This window comes from Apteryx mantelli, chromosome 4, assembly GCF_036417845.1.
Source record: "Apteryx mantelli isolate bAptMan1 chromosome 4, bAptMan1.hap1, whole genome shotgun sequence".
NCBI lineage: Eukaryota > Metazoa > Chordata > Aves > Apterygiformes > Apterygidae > Apteryx > Apteryx mantelli.
The window spans coordinates 86,207,056-86,224,906 of record NC_089981.1 but is presented as its reverse complement, the minus strand read 5'-3'; the positions used below and the strand labels follow the sequence as shown (position 1 = coordinate 86,224,906).

Sequence of the window (17,851 nt, the reverse complement as noted above, 5' to 3'; positions counted from 1 at the left end):
CTCCCTTGTTAATTATTTCCACTGCTAATTGCTGTAGCAGAAACACAGTCATTGCTGGATACGGCGGTGAGGTTGCATCAAGGCAGCGTCAGGGCAGCTAACTCTGTGAGACAGAAAACAAGGCATTCGCTCCCCAGGTTTAACACCCTTATCGCCTCTGCCCCAAACGGGGGAAGATACATGTAGTTCCTGCTTTGTGTTAGAAAACTAAGGTGTTCAAAGCTCGGATGTCTCGTCAAGAGCCAGAAGACACAACCCCGTTATCAGCACCTCAAGCCTCCCCCAAGGAGCTTGGGGAGTCCCAGGGGAAGATCTGTGGCACCCTTGAAAATCTGGGCAGCGGACTAGAGCCAGCATGTGATGCAGGAGACGCTGGTCTCCCTCTTCTCCCCCAAACATCCCATGCGGCCTTGAGTATGGCACCTTGAGGGCCCGTGGGTATTCACACACTTCAATTCCACTAAGTAGGATGTCCGAAAGCCTCGGATCACATCTAAATTCCTTCAGAAATCTCGCTTTTGATGTCTCCAGCTGCATCTGTATTATCAAATCAGCTCAGGGCTCTGTCAGTACTAGCATTCATCCCCCTCGTGATTTACACAGATTTACAGGCTGCCCTGCACTGGCTCTAATTCAGTACCAGCGCTCCCATTAGCAAGCCCAGGCATGAGGAGCAGGGAAGGGTGACGGGCTCGCACGCGGTGTCTGACTCTCCAGGACAGGTGGACACGACTGAGTTAAGCCAGTAGCTCTAAGATCTTATGACTAAACTCCAGCAAGGAAATGAAAAGCAGCATCAGCACAGGGAAATGCAGAAGCTGTGTGTAAAATGAGAACAGCTCTGCTCATGGACAGGGATCGCAGGCCTATGTTAGATTTTACTTACAGACTCTGGAATGGGGCCATCTAAGGGAAAAAGGGCTGTAGAGGCAATCAGTTTTCCCATTCTTCCAGTAATACCACCATACAGTTTGTTTTGTGCTTCTGAAGCAAACAATTGCACATTCACAGTTGGAGGTAGGGTATAAATATTGTCTCTGGCTGATCCCTTGATCCAGTCATCCTAGCTGAATTAATCACATTCGCAAATCAGTCCAGGATTTGCTGCTGTCAGAGCAGATGGCCAGGCAGACTGCGTCTGGGAGCGAGGCGGGCACATGCTCCTTCCAATTAGCCAGCAGCATTTTCCAACGGGGGATATTTAAAATGAGACATTATCTCAAGAAACGCTACGTCTCTCTCGCTCCTCGCTCAGCTCAGTGAGGGCAGCGATCCCTGGATTTCTGCTGTGCTTCTGCCTTCTAAAGCTCTAGCCAAGGCACAGGATGGCTGGCACACCCGTTCCTTGCAGCTGAGCATCGTCTGCCTTGTTTTCATTTACACTCTTCCCATTTTCTGCACAAAAGAGGTGACAACAACAGATGCTGCTCGGCTTGGTGACTTCCGGCATGCATTATGTATCACTGCGGAGCCGAGCGCTGCAGAAAAGGGAAGAGAAGCTGCATTCACGCTCCGAGCTGCCTTCCATGGCACGTAACAGCAGGAACGGGTAACAGGGCGCCTTTCAAAGAGCCTTGACGGGACTTCCCCATTGCAACAGCAGATCTGCCGCGAAAGACAGTCACGCTGTTTTCCCAGTGTTCACATCTGTTCCGCATTCAGCGTCTTCCTGGACTACAGTTGCCGTCCTCTCCCCTCTGTCTCCTGCGAGAGCCATCGGGGGGTTTTGGTTAAGCTCTAGCACATTCTGTATGAGATATCTCACCACCACAGGTGAACTGAGTTACCTTAGAGCATGTTTGCAGCCCCTGAAGGAATGAAACATTACAAAACAGTCTAGAGAAAACAATCCTCTGTGGAGGATTTTCCTCCTTTTTGGAGGCTGGCAAGTCTTGTTCTGTTTTTCGCTGCAACACAGGAACAATCCAACTAGACCAGGCTAAAGGCTCATTCAGCTGTCAGGGCTCTCCCATGCTAGTGTGCCCTAGCCACCCCCCCCCACAGGTGACGAGGACTCCCCTGCTTTGTGGGGCATCACCAAAACTGTAGCTGGTGCGACTGTGCAAACACACTGGCACAGGTGCTGGCCCACCAGCCACGCATCCCATTTTTGTTCCAAGGGGTGAAATCGTCACTGCTGCCACACAGGAGCCTTGCAGGAGAATAACCCCCAAGCCTTTCGCTGCCAGGAGACCCTGGCACACAGGGACACTGCCCCAGCTCCTCCAAAACTGGCTGCACTTCTCTCTCTTCTCCTTTTTCATCTGTGCTATCCCTATCCAAGGCCCTGCCAAGTCATGGGATCCCCTTAGCAAACTCCCCCTAGCCCTGGCCAAGGCATCTGTTCATACACCAGGAAGAGAAAGCTCCAGCTGCAGGTGCTCTTCAGGCTACACGTACATTGCAAGTCTGTACTGTTGCACAGAGCTTTCCACTTTGTTCTCATTCCCTTCGCTAGCTCTGACTCTTACTGAGCGCACACAGCTGCTCTTCTCACAGCACTATTACAAATCAAACACCTTTCCTGAATTAAAGCAACTGCTCTTTATATCCCTAGATCTTTCTGCAATTCTTTAGTCAGCTTTGTTTTCACTATCTCAATGATCTAGTAGTATCAGTAAACTGCTACCTTATTTTCTAAATACACATATTCAATGCCACAGGACTCCACAGGTGACATCTTTGTTGTGAGAGCTATTCATTCCTAGCCTTCCCCCCCCACACACACCTTTAACCAGCTGTTCTTCCTCTAAAGAGAACCATTCTTCTTCCACAGCAGCTTAGTTATTTTTTCAGAGCTTTTGACAAGAGTTGTAACATACTTAGGTGACCAAGAAGTCATTCATTAACCAGATGTGCATCAAGTCCACCAAAGAGCCATTAGATTTGCAAAGGGTTACTCTCACCTGAAAACAAAGGTTTAACTTCTATCATGTTTAATCTGTGGTCCATTAATGCTGTTCTTCAGCACTGGCAGAAACAGAATAGCTGTCAGCTACTGAAGCAGAATTCCTTGGATTATCTTTGATCACTTTTTCAACAAGATAAAAAAATCTCCAAAGACAAGGAAAAGAAGAAAGTCAACAGGAACGAAGAAACAGTAGAGCACTTCAATGAAATGAATCTAGTGTTCTTGGGCAAAAGCAGGGAACACATGAGCCAACAACTATGAGAAGGAAAACGTAGGACTAAGTTGCTTCAACTCCTTCAACCTATGGGGTCTCCTTGAGAACTACTGCAATATGGGACAGTTGGCACCTGCACCCTGTATTCTTTCACATCTCCAGATTACGCCAGGAGCCTTGATCTTGTGGGAGAAGTGCAACATGAACATCTAAGTGGTATTTCAGAATCCCACCAGAGCCCCTTGCTGTCGTGTGGCCCAAGTAATACAGTTCTGAATTTCAAGACACAAAGGTGCAAAGCAGTGGACAAGGACAGCAGTTATCCCACGGTGCTCCAGCAGCTGTTGTCCTTTACATCTTTTGGGAGTGGCGGTGGTAAGGGAGAGGAAAGAGGAATTTTTACATACAGAAGAGCAAGTGAAGAAGCATATTCAAGACTGAATCCCACACAAGTTCAAAGCAAACCCTGGGAAGCTAAGAAAAGGAAGAAAGTCATGCCTGATATTTATGGCCTTCCCCCCTCACAGACCCTCATTCTAGATGGGCTACTTTGCAATTAACACAGGGAACAGAACCTTTTAATTAAACATTTTATTTAAACCAATACAAGCACCATGCTTAGCAAAAAGATTTGGTTTAAAGTAAACATGCAATGTGAACTAGCAGAGACTAAACAGCATATGGAAGTTGTACTGGTTACTGATAGTTTCATGGAATTGCCAAGTTATCAAGACCGGCCGTGAACCTCTCTTGCACCTTTTGCGATCTGCAGCACTGGTGCCAACCCTGACACGTCACGGCACACAACAAGCCGCACCGAGTCTGACTCATGTAACAAAAGCAAGAGTTTCATTGCATTCCTTCTCGTGTCCCATTACACCTCCATTTCGCAGTTACTAGAAGTATTTATCAAAAAAATCCTGCTCAAAACTTCTTTTCTGAGCACACTAAAGTGAGGAATTGGATCAACTCCCTTGCTTTTACATTTTTGACTCAGACCCTTGATAGCAGTTTAATATTGTTTCTGGACTAACAATTTTATATTCTAAGATACAAAAATGGAATCCTGGTACAAATGTGTAAGATGCTCCTTTGGAGAAGTGGAAAGGTGTCAACACCTGCATTATTGCCTCCTTTGATAGATCAAAACAGCGTTCATGATACTAGAAACACTTTTAAACCAAATATCAGCATTTAAACATTTTTTGTGAAAAATATTCAAACACTACAAATCCATTTTATGGCCTAACATGCAAACTCATGCTTTAATTCACCTTACCATCGGTTAACAGGATTACAAGAGCTGTATCCCAGCCACTTATTCAATATTTAAAAGCAAACCAGATTAATTGTGGCAGAAGTCTCTCTTTACAAAAGGCCTTCAGGCTTAACTTAGGCCAAGAATTTTATGGCCCACTTAAACTCCTGAAAAATAGGAGCTCACAATGGAAAATACTGACTCTCAGACCTTTAGCTACAAAGGCTCACCTAGGTGGCATTAGATAATTCATGTTGTCCTTTAGTTCGAGCACTCTTTAGAGATCTAAAAATTCAGACAAATGTATGATTACAGACAGGCAACTCAATAGTAAAGCGCAGTCAGAACACACTGGCCTTCTGAACACGGACACATCTGCTTCCCACTCATCTTAAGGGAGCAGCAGTAAGGAAAGTGCAGTTCTAAGGATAAGATGGGAGAAGTATGTTATGAAAACATGTATTATTTGTGCAGGACAGATTTCGATATAATTAATGTCTTTAATTAATTTAGCATTACTGGCCTCCTAATTTAAACACTACTACCTAAATCTCAAGAGCCTAGGACAGTAAGTAGCAGCAGATAGTTGTGTCAAAACACTGCATTAAAAATACGGAAACCACAAACAAGCCTAGAACAGCAAACATCCTCTGCACAGTCATTCTCCAGCTACCTGCAGCTGCTTCCTCACTTCCACGGCTAAGAGGAGAGGGGAAGGAGGTGCAGCTACCAAGTAACACAGCTTGAAGAACGGTACTGGTGGGCTGAGCAGCATCAACACCATCTTTCACAAGACTACGGGCTTGAAAGCTCTCAACAGGATTTGTTTGCTTTCTAGAAGACTTGAGGGGCAGCACCTAAGGCAGAAAGTCCTTAGGCGGAGGAAACAAGAACGTCAAAGGGAAGAGAAAAGCAGTACTCGGAATGAAGAATTCCCGTACACTGATACGGCCATAAGCAGCAGTATTTGCTTGGCAGGAGGCGCAGTGATCCAGGGATGGAGAATCAAGTTCAGTCTGGCTGCAGCAGCTCCTCCCCGCTCCCCCGAAGGGAGGCCCCTTCTACAAGTACTTTTGCCAAGCCCTGTGCAAGCAGCAGCTGGATGCTGGCAGCCCACCAGCGTACAAAGTACGATGACAAAGACTAATAATCCAGTTTTCCCCACTGCAAGGCAAGTTGAACATTACAAGTGGCAGCCTCCCCCACACACTGCACTTTGACATGTCTTACCTTTAGCACAATACCAGCAAAACAAGACTCTTGCTGTTTTAAGACTGATGCTTAGAGCGACACCATTCCTTAAACCAAAGTCTTATTTATACAAGTTTGTCACAAAGAAGGTGGTGTTTTTACTGACCTGTAGTACAGAATGATCAAGTTTCATAATCAATATTTTCTGTCCAGGGAAATCAATGTTGTTCCAGTTCAATATGTTAACACATAAATCTTATTTCCTTTAATTACAAGCAAGTATTTATTTCCTGCACTGAAAGATCAGTTTAATCAGATCTTAACATCTGCGTTTTGAAGAGCTCCTCCCAAGTCAGATTTGTACACAAATGACTGAGCAGTAACACCAAACTAAGAAGAGATTTACCAGCACTGAGGACCTCTGCATGTGAATTCCATGTGATCTTAGGTGAATGAGGAGTGTCTTAGCACTAACACAACATAGGTTTTCATGCACCTTCCTTCAGCACAGGTTTCACAGCATGAAATACTGGCCTCTTAATGTAACACTGCGTTCTTTTTTCAAACAGATCTGTTAGGGCAGCTGTACTTTAAGGTATGTTGTTATCAACAGGAAGCTGCTCTTCCACAGATACTTAATTCAGTAGCACAACAAACACTCATGAGCTAGATAGTGAGATACTGTCACATGAGTACTCCTTTTGCCACTGCATGCGCTGAACATGATGTCACATATCAGACAACTATTCTACTCGATATAAAACAGACCTGTAAAAAGACTGGTCATTTATAAAAGTTAAATACTATTTTCACATTAGAATCTTTGCTGTTTCAAAGAGATGAACTGTAAATAAAATCAAAATCAAATTATCACATATGCAAAAGTGGAATGTAATTTTGGCCAACAAGCAGTTAAGAAAGTTAAAAGACTGTCATTAAAATACTCCATAGCTATGTGTGGCCAACTTTTATAGCAAAAAAAAGAGAGATATAAATCATTCAATATCATGAAAAGCTTTAACTTCCTGGACTCCTACAAATGGAGTAGATGACTGGAATTTCAAAGAAAATGAGGTTATCTTTTAACAGATGTCAACTGCAGCACTAGGCACTAGGAAAAAGTATTACTTGGATTCTTTAACAAAGTTTTTACCAAATTTGTAATAAGTGGCAGTGTAAAATCCTTAGGTCATTTTAAAGCTAACAAATTAAAGGCACACAGTATTACCAGGTGTTCATATAAAGGAAATGAGCAAAGAGGTAAACTTCTTAACAGTGTAGTAAGTTATATATGCAAGACATCTGGTGTGAGAGTAACCAGAGGTGTAATTCAGCCCTTAGTTATCATTTAGTTCCTGTAAGACTATATTAGCATGAGAACTGGACAGTCAAAGCTTTGCCCTGAAATTTAGTAAGATTGACTCAGTCAGCTGAGAAATCACTGGAATGACAAAAATGTTAGTTCCAGGAATTTGGAAAAGTTCATAGGGACTCAATGGAAGGATAGATGGATGGGTTTGTTGTACGAGGATTTTGTCTTTTTAATACTAAATACTTCCAGGGACTAGTTTGCAAAATTCAGAAGACATTAAGTCAAAAAGTCTGACAAGTAAGTGACTACACAATTTTTGCATATAAATGGCTAGCATACGTCATAAGGATGCATTTGTAGCTCAGAAAGAGTTAGCGTCAGCTTCCAAATCATGTTTGTAGATAGTTATAAATTCAGAATTGAACTATTCTAATTATAGAAATATTAATCACAAGAGTGCAAAAGGAGTCCCTGCAGAGGAATATTCCCTTTAACAGGTACAAATAAGGAAACACCTGCAAAGATTTGTTACTTCAAGGAGACAGACCTGCTATTCTTTGCACAAACTTTGCACAAGAGATGTACTGCAGGAGACAGATGTAAATACAGTGCATTTTTAGATGTAAGTATTCATGTCTGGTTCCAGTATTATCAGGATGGTACATAAATACTTATTACAGAGGTTTTCTTAATGGAAGAAGCCCAGTTTCTCACGCAGCCATTCTTCAGTTAGGTCTTCTGTATTTCTTATTTCAAATACCTAAACAAAATTGCATTGTATAAATATCTGAGGTGCTTGCACTCAAAAGGTATAAGCATACGATACAATCAATACCTTTCCACACAAGTTATCTGTGGATTTTAAAATAGCTGTAATAAGCCAGTAACCAAATCAGAGTTTTCATCCGCTTTCTTGAAAACATAGGTTAATATTTTAGAGTAACAGCAGGTGGAAAATATAGAAGACCTTAAGTGGCAAGAAATATTACTAATTTGAGCAAGTGGGAATTCCATAATTCCTATTTCTAGGCTTCATTCTTGTTCTTTAAGAACATCTGCGAGAACAGCACAAGCACTACATGTTTAAGCTGCTTTGAAATGGCGCCATCTCTTACATGGAATTCCTTAACTCTGAGAGCAAGAGGATCACCCACTTGAAGAGTAAAAATGAATTCAATTTCTGGCCTGACTTAACCCCAAAGATCAGGAAGTTTGCTCAGCTCAAGACAGTTATTCTCCTTTGAACTGAAATACATCCAAACCACAGCAGCACATTTTGCTTTCCCAAAAAGAAAAAAACTTGGGTTATACTTCAGAATAGGAGACTTGCACAAAAAAAAAAACTGTATAAGTCTAAAACACACACACACCTTTAACATAGTCTTGAAACAGAAAATGAGACCAAAGCTACAAATATACTCTTTACATTCCATATGGGAAAGCGACTATTTTGACCCCCTTCAAGAGAATTTAAGTTAATTCTGTATTACTAAATGGAGTCTTTGGGACGCCCCGCCAGTGGATCATCTTTTTCAGAAGAGGCAAGTTAAGTAAATTTTGCAAATTCACAGGCCTTGGAAAGTGTTTTGCTAGGCAATGAAAGCAAGAAGATTATTTTGAGATGGCTGTTGCTATTCTGACCATATTCAAAATAAAGCTATTTCTGGCACTAAATCAGTTATCTGTCTTTTCAAGCGTATAGTGTACATAGCATGCTTTTTGCAGCTAAGGCTGACAGAATTAACAGCGTTCTAGAAGGTTCACAAAAACTCCTCAGCAAACCTGCTGTTTGGTCCTTATCCATTTTACCATTTTAATCTGCTTAGAATACAATTTAGATTTTGTATCTTTTCTCATTTCCCATCCCTGCTGGAATAGTCTCTGGACACAGATTCTTGTATTCGGACAGTGATTTGCTACTATCAACTGAAATATTGATTTATTAAGTAAAATATGGAATAAAACCCCCAAAATTCAGTATTATAGCATTAAGTATTATAGCTTAACAGAAGCCAAGCTCATACACAAGCCTGAAAAATAAGAGGACTCAGCTGAATCACTGCAGAAATCACGCCAGGAGGAAGTCGCAGCAGGAGCTAGAATGAAATATGGCTCAGGGAGGGGCAAGCACAAAGCACATTTGAAGAGCAAGTAAACAACCTGAACTGGATGCAGGGGAGGGTCAGCTCCAGAAGGAAGATAATCATGTGCCTCTAATCCTGGGCTTCCATTCAAAAGCCTTTCAGACAAAATTCCTCCCACTTGACAAGTGATACTAACTACAGTATAGCTGGTCCCCAGGCTTTCACCTTCTTTTCATTAATTCTTCTGTCTCACTCAGTGGTCCTTTCTTACAAAGCGTCTCTAGAAGAGGTGGAAGTTCACAATATTCCCCTTGCTCCAATATACATTTTTACCAGGACGTTAAAGAACTCAGTCAGCATAAGGAAGACACAAAAGGAATAGTGAAATCATTCTATATTGTATGAAAAACCTGAGTGACCACTGAATCTATTTACTTTTACTAGCTGAAATTAAAACATTGAGGAAATTTAAGTGCTAATTAAGCAGAAATTTCAAAGATCCCCCAAATGACAATTAGGCAACAATTTTTTTTCTTTTAATAGACCTATGCCTGCTGAATGCAGTGATTTTTTCTGGTCTCAGGGTGGAGAAAGCAAACAGAGGAAGGTTTAGAGTTGTTCAGCAATTGGCACATATTACTTACAAATACTTAAATCAGTCTAAACTTCATTCTATCATCTACTTAATTTTTACCAATCAGGAAAAGGTTCTCTCATGTAACTGATGGCTTTGGTACACAGGCACCAAACAGGTACATACTAACACAAACAGTCAAGCAATAAGTTTTTTGCAACTGCCTTCCCTCTTGCTTCCATTTTAGACTTAAATTCTGAAGGCTATGTTCTGTAAGTATACAATCCCATAAACTGTGCAGCATGCAGCAGAACAAGTCCATAACACACTAGACTTCAGTCTGTTCTTCTCAATAAATTAATTCCCCAAAGTGAAAATACCCACCCCAATGAAAGGCATTTTGGTCTTAGAGAATGTTTTTCTTCCTCCTGTCCCTTAACTCCAAAAATTCCTATGTATGCTCCTTTCTTCAGTCTTCCTGAAACAGAATCTGTTCACTCTTATTTCAAATAATATCCTTCTTGTGTTAGGTTCAAGTAAGACAGAAAAACAACTTGTGAAACCTGCATTTAAGGGGGACACAGTTATTTCAACTAGTCATTTATACCTTAGTGAGTTCAGCTGTCTGTACAAGCTTATTCTTGCTCCCAGCATACATCATCTGCTGTTCAGGCTTACATCCTGTAGTTGTGAAAGAAAAGATTGTGTTTAGATATTTTGGCTGCAATACTTCAGAGAGTAGATTTTTTTTAAATCCACACTAAAAGCTGAGTCTCCATGCAGAAGGGTGACCTAATTCTTTATATACAGTATCACCCTTGCTCTTACTTTCATACTTGAAAAGCGTTTGCTGCTTACAGTCATGTAGGTTGAACTGGTCTCAACCTACATCTGTATTTCTGCTTAGAGCTGACATTGAACATTGCAGCAGTCAAACTTTAATCACAATTCAGAATAAACAGCCAACAAAGCACTACAAACTACGACCTCCTGCCACTACAGTAGTGTTCCAATCACACCACATTAAATTCTTCACCCTCCTGCTATTTCTAGAAGATTTCCATGTCTTTGCTAGTTACACTCATACAGCTCTGAATAGAATATGCATCTGAACCGGAATCAAACTGAAAACATGCCATGCCTGTTTGAACCACTGTTCTCTCTCCCAGTCTCCCCCAAACCCTCCAGCTGAACTGATAGCTCAAAATGACTTTTGCTGAACACAAATCAGAGCATCTTCAGTCACAGCTGACATTAAGTAGATGGCTAGACTTCCAACTGATGACCACAGACCATAAAGAACATTATCTAAATTATCTAAATTATCTGTTCCTATGAAGTACTCTAAGTTCACCTGCTTTAGCTATTTCAGGGTCTTCCAGGAAAATTCTTACTGCTGTTCCAACTCTCGGAATATCCTTCTGAAGAGAAGTAACACCCGTAACACTTGCACAGAGATGCTCTGGTAACTACAGACGAAGATGCTCACTAGTTGCTAAACTCTTTTACCTGCCTGGTTATTCTAGCTCCAAAAAGGATAAAATAAAGCAATTAATTTATCTTCTTCTAGAGGATAACAAGGATAATCCAGCAATACCAGAAAGCTTCCCTATTACAATACACACAGATGGAAGCCACAGGGGCAGCTCAGCCTGTGACTGGATTTGGACTTCACAGAACTATTTGACTTCTATTAAAATTACACAGTTCCCAGTGCAGTCTAGTCTATACTGAGGGTTGCTGGAATGGAAGCAGAAGCTACCAGTCAATAAACTTGGGACAACCTAAGGTTCCAGTTTCCTGCTCCCTGAGCAGTGCCTGCTTATCCCAGCGCATTCGCCTGCCCAGATCTCAGTTACAGAGCACTCTATTCTCCTCCATCCCCAAAGCCTTTACATCTGCACATCACAGCAGTGTTTGGAGGCATCCTTTTTTGCTGCCCATCACACACAGGCCCCCTGGAAAATCTCCCTCGCTAATTCCATGCCTTTTAGAGTCCTGTTTTATCCCAATCCCTTTTGCGGGAGCATGTGTTCCCATGCCATACTGAGAACGAGACAAATTTCTTCCCACCCAATCACTTCTATCAAAATAGCAAGACGATAGAGATATCCAGAAACCTTCAGCAAGACATGGTCATTTCCAGCCCTCTCCTCACTCCTGATCAGACCAGGCCCAGAACATATTTCAGGGATTCCCCAAGATTTGGGGAGAGGTGGACAAGAAACACGTTAAAGTAAATCTACATGAATAGATGCAGCGTGCTCTAGGCTCCTGTCATTTACATCAGTATGTTGCTGAGCATGTCACCAAGAACACAGTGGGTGCAGACAAAAAGGTGGGCACACCTTTTGGAAGGCTATACAGGGAACTAGCTTTTCTGTTCCACCTTCAGAAATTATGGGGGCAGGGGGGATCTCCTCTACCCCGCTTCCTCCCCAGTGCTCTAGATGCAAACCCCAAATGCAATGAAAACCTCTAGCAACTAAGGAGATCTGGGCAGATGTAAGTATTGACACTTGCAACAAGCTAACAGTGGGGATGGAGCTATTACGCCAGAAATTCCTCTTTACCACAGAAGGTCTCCAGCTAACACTGCAGCTTTACAGTGCCTTGATTCCAGTACTGGCATAAATAAGTTTATCCTTAAACATCTGAATCCCTGTTCGAGGATTAAGCACTCATTTATCTTCTATAGCAAAGAACGTTGCATGTTTACAGTACACAGTAGCTATCATTCACAATGTTCACTCACCAACTGGACTGGAGAAGATAAAGCACAATGGATAAGAAACTCTTCCATCATCATGCTGATACTTGTAACTATACACAATGAATGTTTTTTCTGAGGTTAAAGAAACTAAAAAACAATGATTTTATTGGGCTATAACCCTCAGTTATCAGAGCTTAATGTAGGCACAAAACAGTTCTCCCTCAGTCTTGCATTCTAGAAGATGCTTTGACTTTGGTAAGTAGTCTCACTGTTCTCCTATCTTCACTTTCATCTGCTGTCTCAAACCCACGTTTGACTTTCAGAACTGACCCCACTTTTCTTTACCAACCCCTCCCACATCGGGGGGCAAGGGGTGTTTCTGTATTGCTGTTTCACATCACATCACGTTAGTGGGCTAAAAATCACCCTTTTCATTGCAAACAGTCTTCCCCTCAGCTTTGTAAAAAGACTTCCCACACCCACCAGTAAGTTTTTGACTTCATGAAAGCCAAATTCTTTCCTTGAAGACCAAGCACTGCTTTGTTTCAGGTGTTTTGCTGAACTTGAACTCAAGTTTTAGCCAAGATTCTTCCTTTATAGCCTCCTACTGCACTATGTTCATGAAAAGGAAGATTAAGAATGGCACCTGGAATAATGCCAGCCAGCCTCTGAGGAAAACAGGAACTCTTCCCTAAATCACACACCTACACCCCTCCCAAAATCAGTTACAACAGCAAAAAAGCACGGGCCACTTACTGAGAAATTATCAAAACGCATCCTAATTTACACAGGCAGTTTACTATATTTATAAGGAGCCACACACAAAATTGGTATACTTTACTCATTTCTTGACACTAACAGTAGCGTGGCTTCAGTTTGTTGCCTTTTAAACTATATTCTCTAACATTTGGGGGAAGTCAGATCTCAGGAAAGGCTCAAGCGTTATCGGTCATTGTTATAACTAAGTCTTTACGAAGCGGGACACAATTGTTCAGTGCCTCCCGAGAGCTGATCCCTATGTTATTTCACTAATAGAACATTAATAGAGTTGCACTAAGGGCAAGCATTGGCATACAAAAGGGGAAGTCCGACTTGGAACATGCTGAACAGTTTCCAGGAATGAACGATCCCAAACGCCAGCAATGTAAGAAGGATATCGAGGTTGTCTCTCGGGCAGCTCGTCTTTTAGCTCATCAGGAGAAATACCCTGGTAACATTAAACACAAGCAATATTTGAACAAATTAACTTGCAGTTACATACTATGAAGGCTGAAACAACGGAATAGCGAAACAGCTGTAAGTTAGATACACATCTACAATTTAACTGATAATGATCTCTTGCACAAATTACTAGAGCAGTTTAGGAAAACTTGTCTGTTAATAGATTCCTATGATTAAATAGGATTAATGTGAGCATAAATAATCATCCCTATTTTAGACATAATGAGTTTAGAAAACATTTTTGGCTCTAGTTGGATATGCTGGCAGCTACCCTGCTTTTCTAACTTTACTACTAAACAGAAGCAAGCACACCCAAAAGAGTATCTGTTAAAATCAACTACATAAATGGTGCTTTTGGAAATTCAGTCCTTCCTTCTTAAGCAAAGTCCCTGTTCTCCTCAGATGTTACATTAACCCCTACATTCTAGGGAATAAGAGCTTTAATACCCAAATTCCTGCAAAGGATTTAATTTTGCTCTATGTACCATCAAGAAACACTACACACCGGGCTGACCCCGGTATGCCACCTATCATATTCAGAGTCTGCAAAGGATTAGCAATGCTAGCTTCTAATTGATGGCAAATCAGTTCAGAGTCAAATATGCAGATCAACATGGAAATGCAGCAGAAATCTCTTCAAAAAGCTAGCAGGTGCCAAAAGATGCTTTCTACATACAATATTATGCTGTAACAGCTTTAGATTAAGTTTTGTGCAATTAATTAGTCAACTCAATTGCTTCTGCAAAGTTCCACTATTAATAGTGCTGTGTTTTACATGCAGAGTGACCATGCATTTAAATAAGCTCATGACCCAAATTAGATTAAGAGTTTGATAACGATTTGAAACTAAGGCAGTACCTTAGAGACAACAATACATTGCAGGCTGAAGATACTCTTATTTACAATTCATTTAACAAACCTCATGCTCCTCATCCAGTACCACCAGCTGTTTATCCTTGTCGATTTTCACTATAAATCAAAACAAAATAGATCAACTTTTTATAAAAAGATGCTTACATCCACCCACATTTTAACTGTTGTCCAGCCATCACTTTATACAATGTATGGATGAAGCTTTTTATATTCCCCCAGCAGTACAGTCCTTGTGCTTCCCTTCTGCTCTTCAGTCCCTATCCCATGAGTTCACAAAATCTTTGCAATCAGAAGTGCACAGTCTAAGTGTTGTTCATTGCAATGTTTCTTTTTTCAAATTTCAAAGACAGAAAGGTCAAAGTCTCTTACTTCAGGGCTACAGAGCTGACAAACTCAAGATGAGCATGCCTTGACTTTTTTTTTTTTTTTTTTTTTTTTTTGCTATCATTTTACAACTAGTGGTGGACCTTAGGCCACATGCAAGTATCAATACTCTGCTAAGAGCAAATGAAGTCAAGTCCCGTATCACAAGAATAGCATTGCATTATTATTAAAATTACAGAGGGGATGGCAGGTACTGAAGCTTAGACCAGAAGCGGTCTTCTTGGATCACATTTAGCTGTTGCAGGAGCAAAGTTACATGGGAAGGAAGAGAGGAGATAGGATTTTCTGCAAGACCTTGCAACTTTTGCCAGGAATGTTTTTAACTTACTTATAATGGCAGCATTGTTGGTTTCTTTACGAAACCGGAATTTTCTGAGTTTCTCCACCAGGTCTTCAGCAACATCACAAACCACCAGAGATTCACTCTACAAAAGGGAAACAGCAGAAGGGAGGGAAAGACAAGGGAAATCTTTCGAGTAAAACAGAAAAAAGGCGTCACGCACGTGTGCACAGGACAAACTACTTAAGTGGAACTACTTGCAACCTGTTGAAAGTTTCAGAAATGTACATAAGCCAGAAAAAAAGATGAAAGCAGATTTTAAGAACACAAGAACAGAACACTTATCTGTTCTTTTATCCTGTCTCAAAGCCATATAGCTTTATTAGCTATTTCTAAAGCCAGGTTATTGTGAAATATTTATCTTATAAAGGATTCCTATTTCTGCAACATAGTTCTTAAACAGAAGCAAATTTACAGTGCGTTTGTCAAGACTAGTCCTGAAGTTAGAGTCCCTTAAGGTAGCAGTAAAGTGGTTAAAATAATTTAAAGGCTTCGAGTCATAAGAGCTATCATTAGTATTTCAGAAGAACACAGACTCTAACCAAGGGGCACCACCTTTTTATCCACAAAAGTATTAACTGAGCTTTTGAGATTTGCACATATGCAGAAAGCATTTAAACATTTTAATCAAAAAGTTTGCATATTTTTCCTCGTGTGTTTAAGTTCCTAACTCCAAATCTTCAGAATATCCAAGTAACATATTACTCATCATACTGAAGATGGGGAAGGAAATGAATATTTCACAAGCAACCCTGCAGGTTATCTTCCATTATACATGCAATTTTTAACTGTACCAGGGCAACCACTGCCATTTCCGGAGCAACATTTTATACATGCAACCAACCTCTATCACCACAGCCAACCCAAGGAAGAAAAGCTGATTTACCACCTCCAGCTAACTCATATTATTGTACTTGTACATTTCTAAAGCATCAAGGTTTTCCTGTCAAAGTTGCTATACTTCAAGAAGTCTTTTAAAAAAAAAAAAAAGCTCAAATGAAAAAGATACTTGCAAAACAATCACAAGATCTACTAAATAGTTGCTTCATTGAGACAGAACACAGCTTATGTGTCAGAAAATTACTGTTTAAACTCTGAGTTCTGGCTGCTCATCAGACCCTTCTTGATTTGAGCACTGGCCTATTTGCTAGGTTTCCTCAAAAAGCATACAGGTGTCTCTGCTTCCCCTGCTTTCAAAACCACCTGGCAAATATCCTGTCATGTTTGTTATTATTCCTAACAAACTCACACCTTCATCAGCTCCTGGCAGAATGCCTTGCATCTCTGCTTCCTTGCAACAGCTGGAGAGGCAATCAGGCTCTGTTGTGACAGGACTCTATTATTTTAAGATCAGGCACTGTGTGTGCAGCCTTCACTTTTTTGCCTGTTTTCCATAAAATTTAAAGACTTTTCTTGGCTCCCTCATATCCACAAGTGCCGTTAGTATCCACTCTCATTATTTCAGGAGGTCTCTACTTCAGAGAGAGTTCAGGGGCTGTGTTTCAAGGGTGAAGTGATATTCTACACAAAATACTCTTTTTTATTTTTTTCCTCCTTAAAGAGGCATTTCTTCCAGTCCCGCAGACTTGGGCTAAGACTCCACACCAGCTTCCTGCCCTCTTCCAGCAGACACCGCAGGATGAGCAGCTGTCTCGGTTATACCTGCGCAGCCCCACAAGTATAAAATCCTGAAAGAAATTTAAGCTCTGCCGCAAAACACATGGTGACGGCGGGTTCAGACCACCTGCCGGGGGCTGAGCTGGCTCACCAGGACCAGCTTTAGTGAGAAATAAAGAATAAGGGAAGCGAAGCTAAAAGCACTGTACACAGAAGGGCGCCCGAGAGGAAAGCGAGCGAGGCGGCCGCTTCCCCCGCGGGGCAGCGCAGCCTTAACGGTCAGCGGGACCGCGAGGGCGCCCGCAGGGCAGGGCAGGGCAGGGCCCGGCCCGCCCGCCGCGGGCCCCTCACGGCACCTGCTCTCCCCCCTCACGACTTTCCCCCTCGCCCGCCAGGCCCGACCCCGCGGGGGCACCGGCCGCCGGGCGGCCAGCGGCGGCCCTGCCGCCTCAGCGGGGTCCCCCCGGCGCGGCGCGGGCTCCGCTCACCATCTTGCGCGCGCGCGCAACCGCCCGGCTCCCGCCGCCCGCGCGCCAATAACGGAAGCTGCTGCTCCGCCGCCGCCGCCCGCCGCCGCCTCGCTGAGCTGCGCGCCCCACTGCGCCTGCGCCGCGGAGCCCCCTTCTCTTTCCCCCCCCCATCCAATCAGCACGGCCGCCCCAGCGGGGCGAGGAGCGTCACCCGCCTACGGGTAGCGCGAAGGTTCAAGGGCCGCGGGGAGCGGCCCGTTGCCGGGCGCGGCCCACGTGCCACGGGGGGCCGCGGGGAAGGGCGGGAGCGCTGGCGGGCGGCGCGTGCCGCGGTGCCACGTGACGCGCCGCCGCGCCCCGGCCGGGCGCCGCGCACGAGGCGGGCGGTGCCCCGGCGCCATGGCAACGGGCTGGGGCAGGCCCTGCGCCAGCCGTAGGGGCGGCGCGCTGTCGCGATACACACACCATCACGACACACGTACTGCCCCGACACGATTTGAATTTGGAAAAAAAAAAGGGGGGGGGTTCTTCTTCCTACTCCTCTGTAAAATATGTGCACAAATAGTGGATTTAACACCGGGGAAGCGCCGTGAAGCGCTTCTGGTGGAACAAGGCGACGGCGGTTTTTCACATACCGCCTTCCCGTTGTGATCCCCGTGGTGGTGATCCTAGCGACACGCCCAAAAACG

The 17,851-nt window shown here is 43.0% G+C and overlaps 1 protein-coding gene across 1 annotated transcript; it reads right to left on the bottom strand.

Annotated features, from left to right (window-relative positions):
- Nucleotides 1–3,701: 3,701 nt before the first annotated feature.
- On the bottom strand, nt 3,702–17,264 carry GMFB (glia maturation factor beta). The gene is made up of 7 exons (XM_067295155.1): nt 17,181–17,264; nt 15,064–15,160; nt 14,398–14,447; nt 13,415–13,464; nt 12,300–12,382; nt 10,152–10,225; nt 3,702–7,646 (listed from the first exon to the last, which is right to left on the bottom strand). Exons 1-7 carry the CDS (start codon nt 17,181–17,183, stop codon nt 7,575–7,577), a joined length of 429 nt encoding a protein of 142 aa, XP_067151256.1. The 5' UTR covers nt 17,184–17,264; the 3' UTR covers nt 3,702–7,574.
- Between the last annotated feature and the right edge of the window lie 587 nt (nt 17,265–17,851).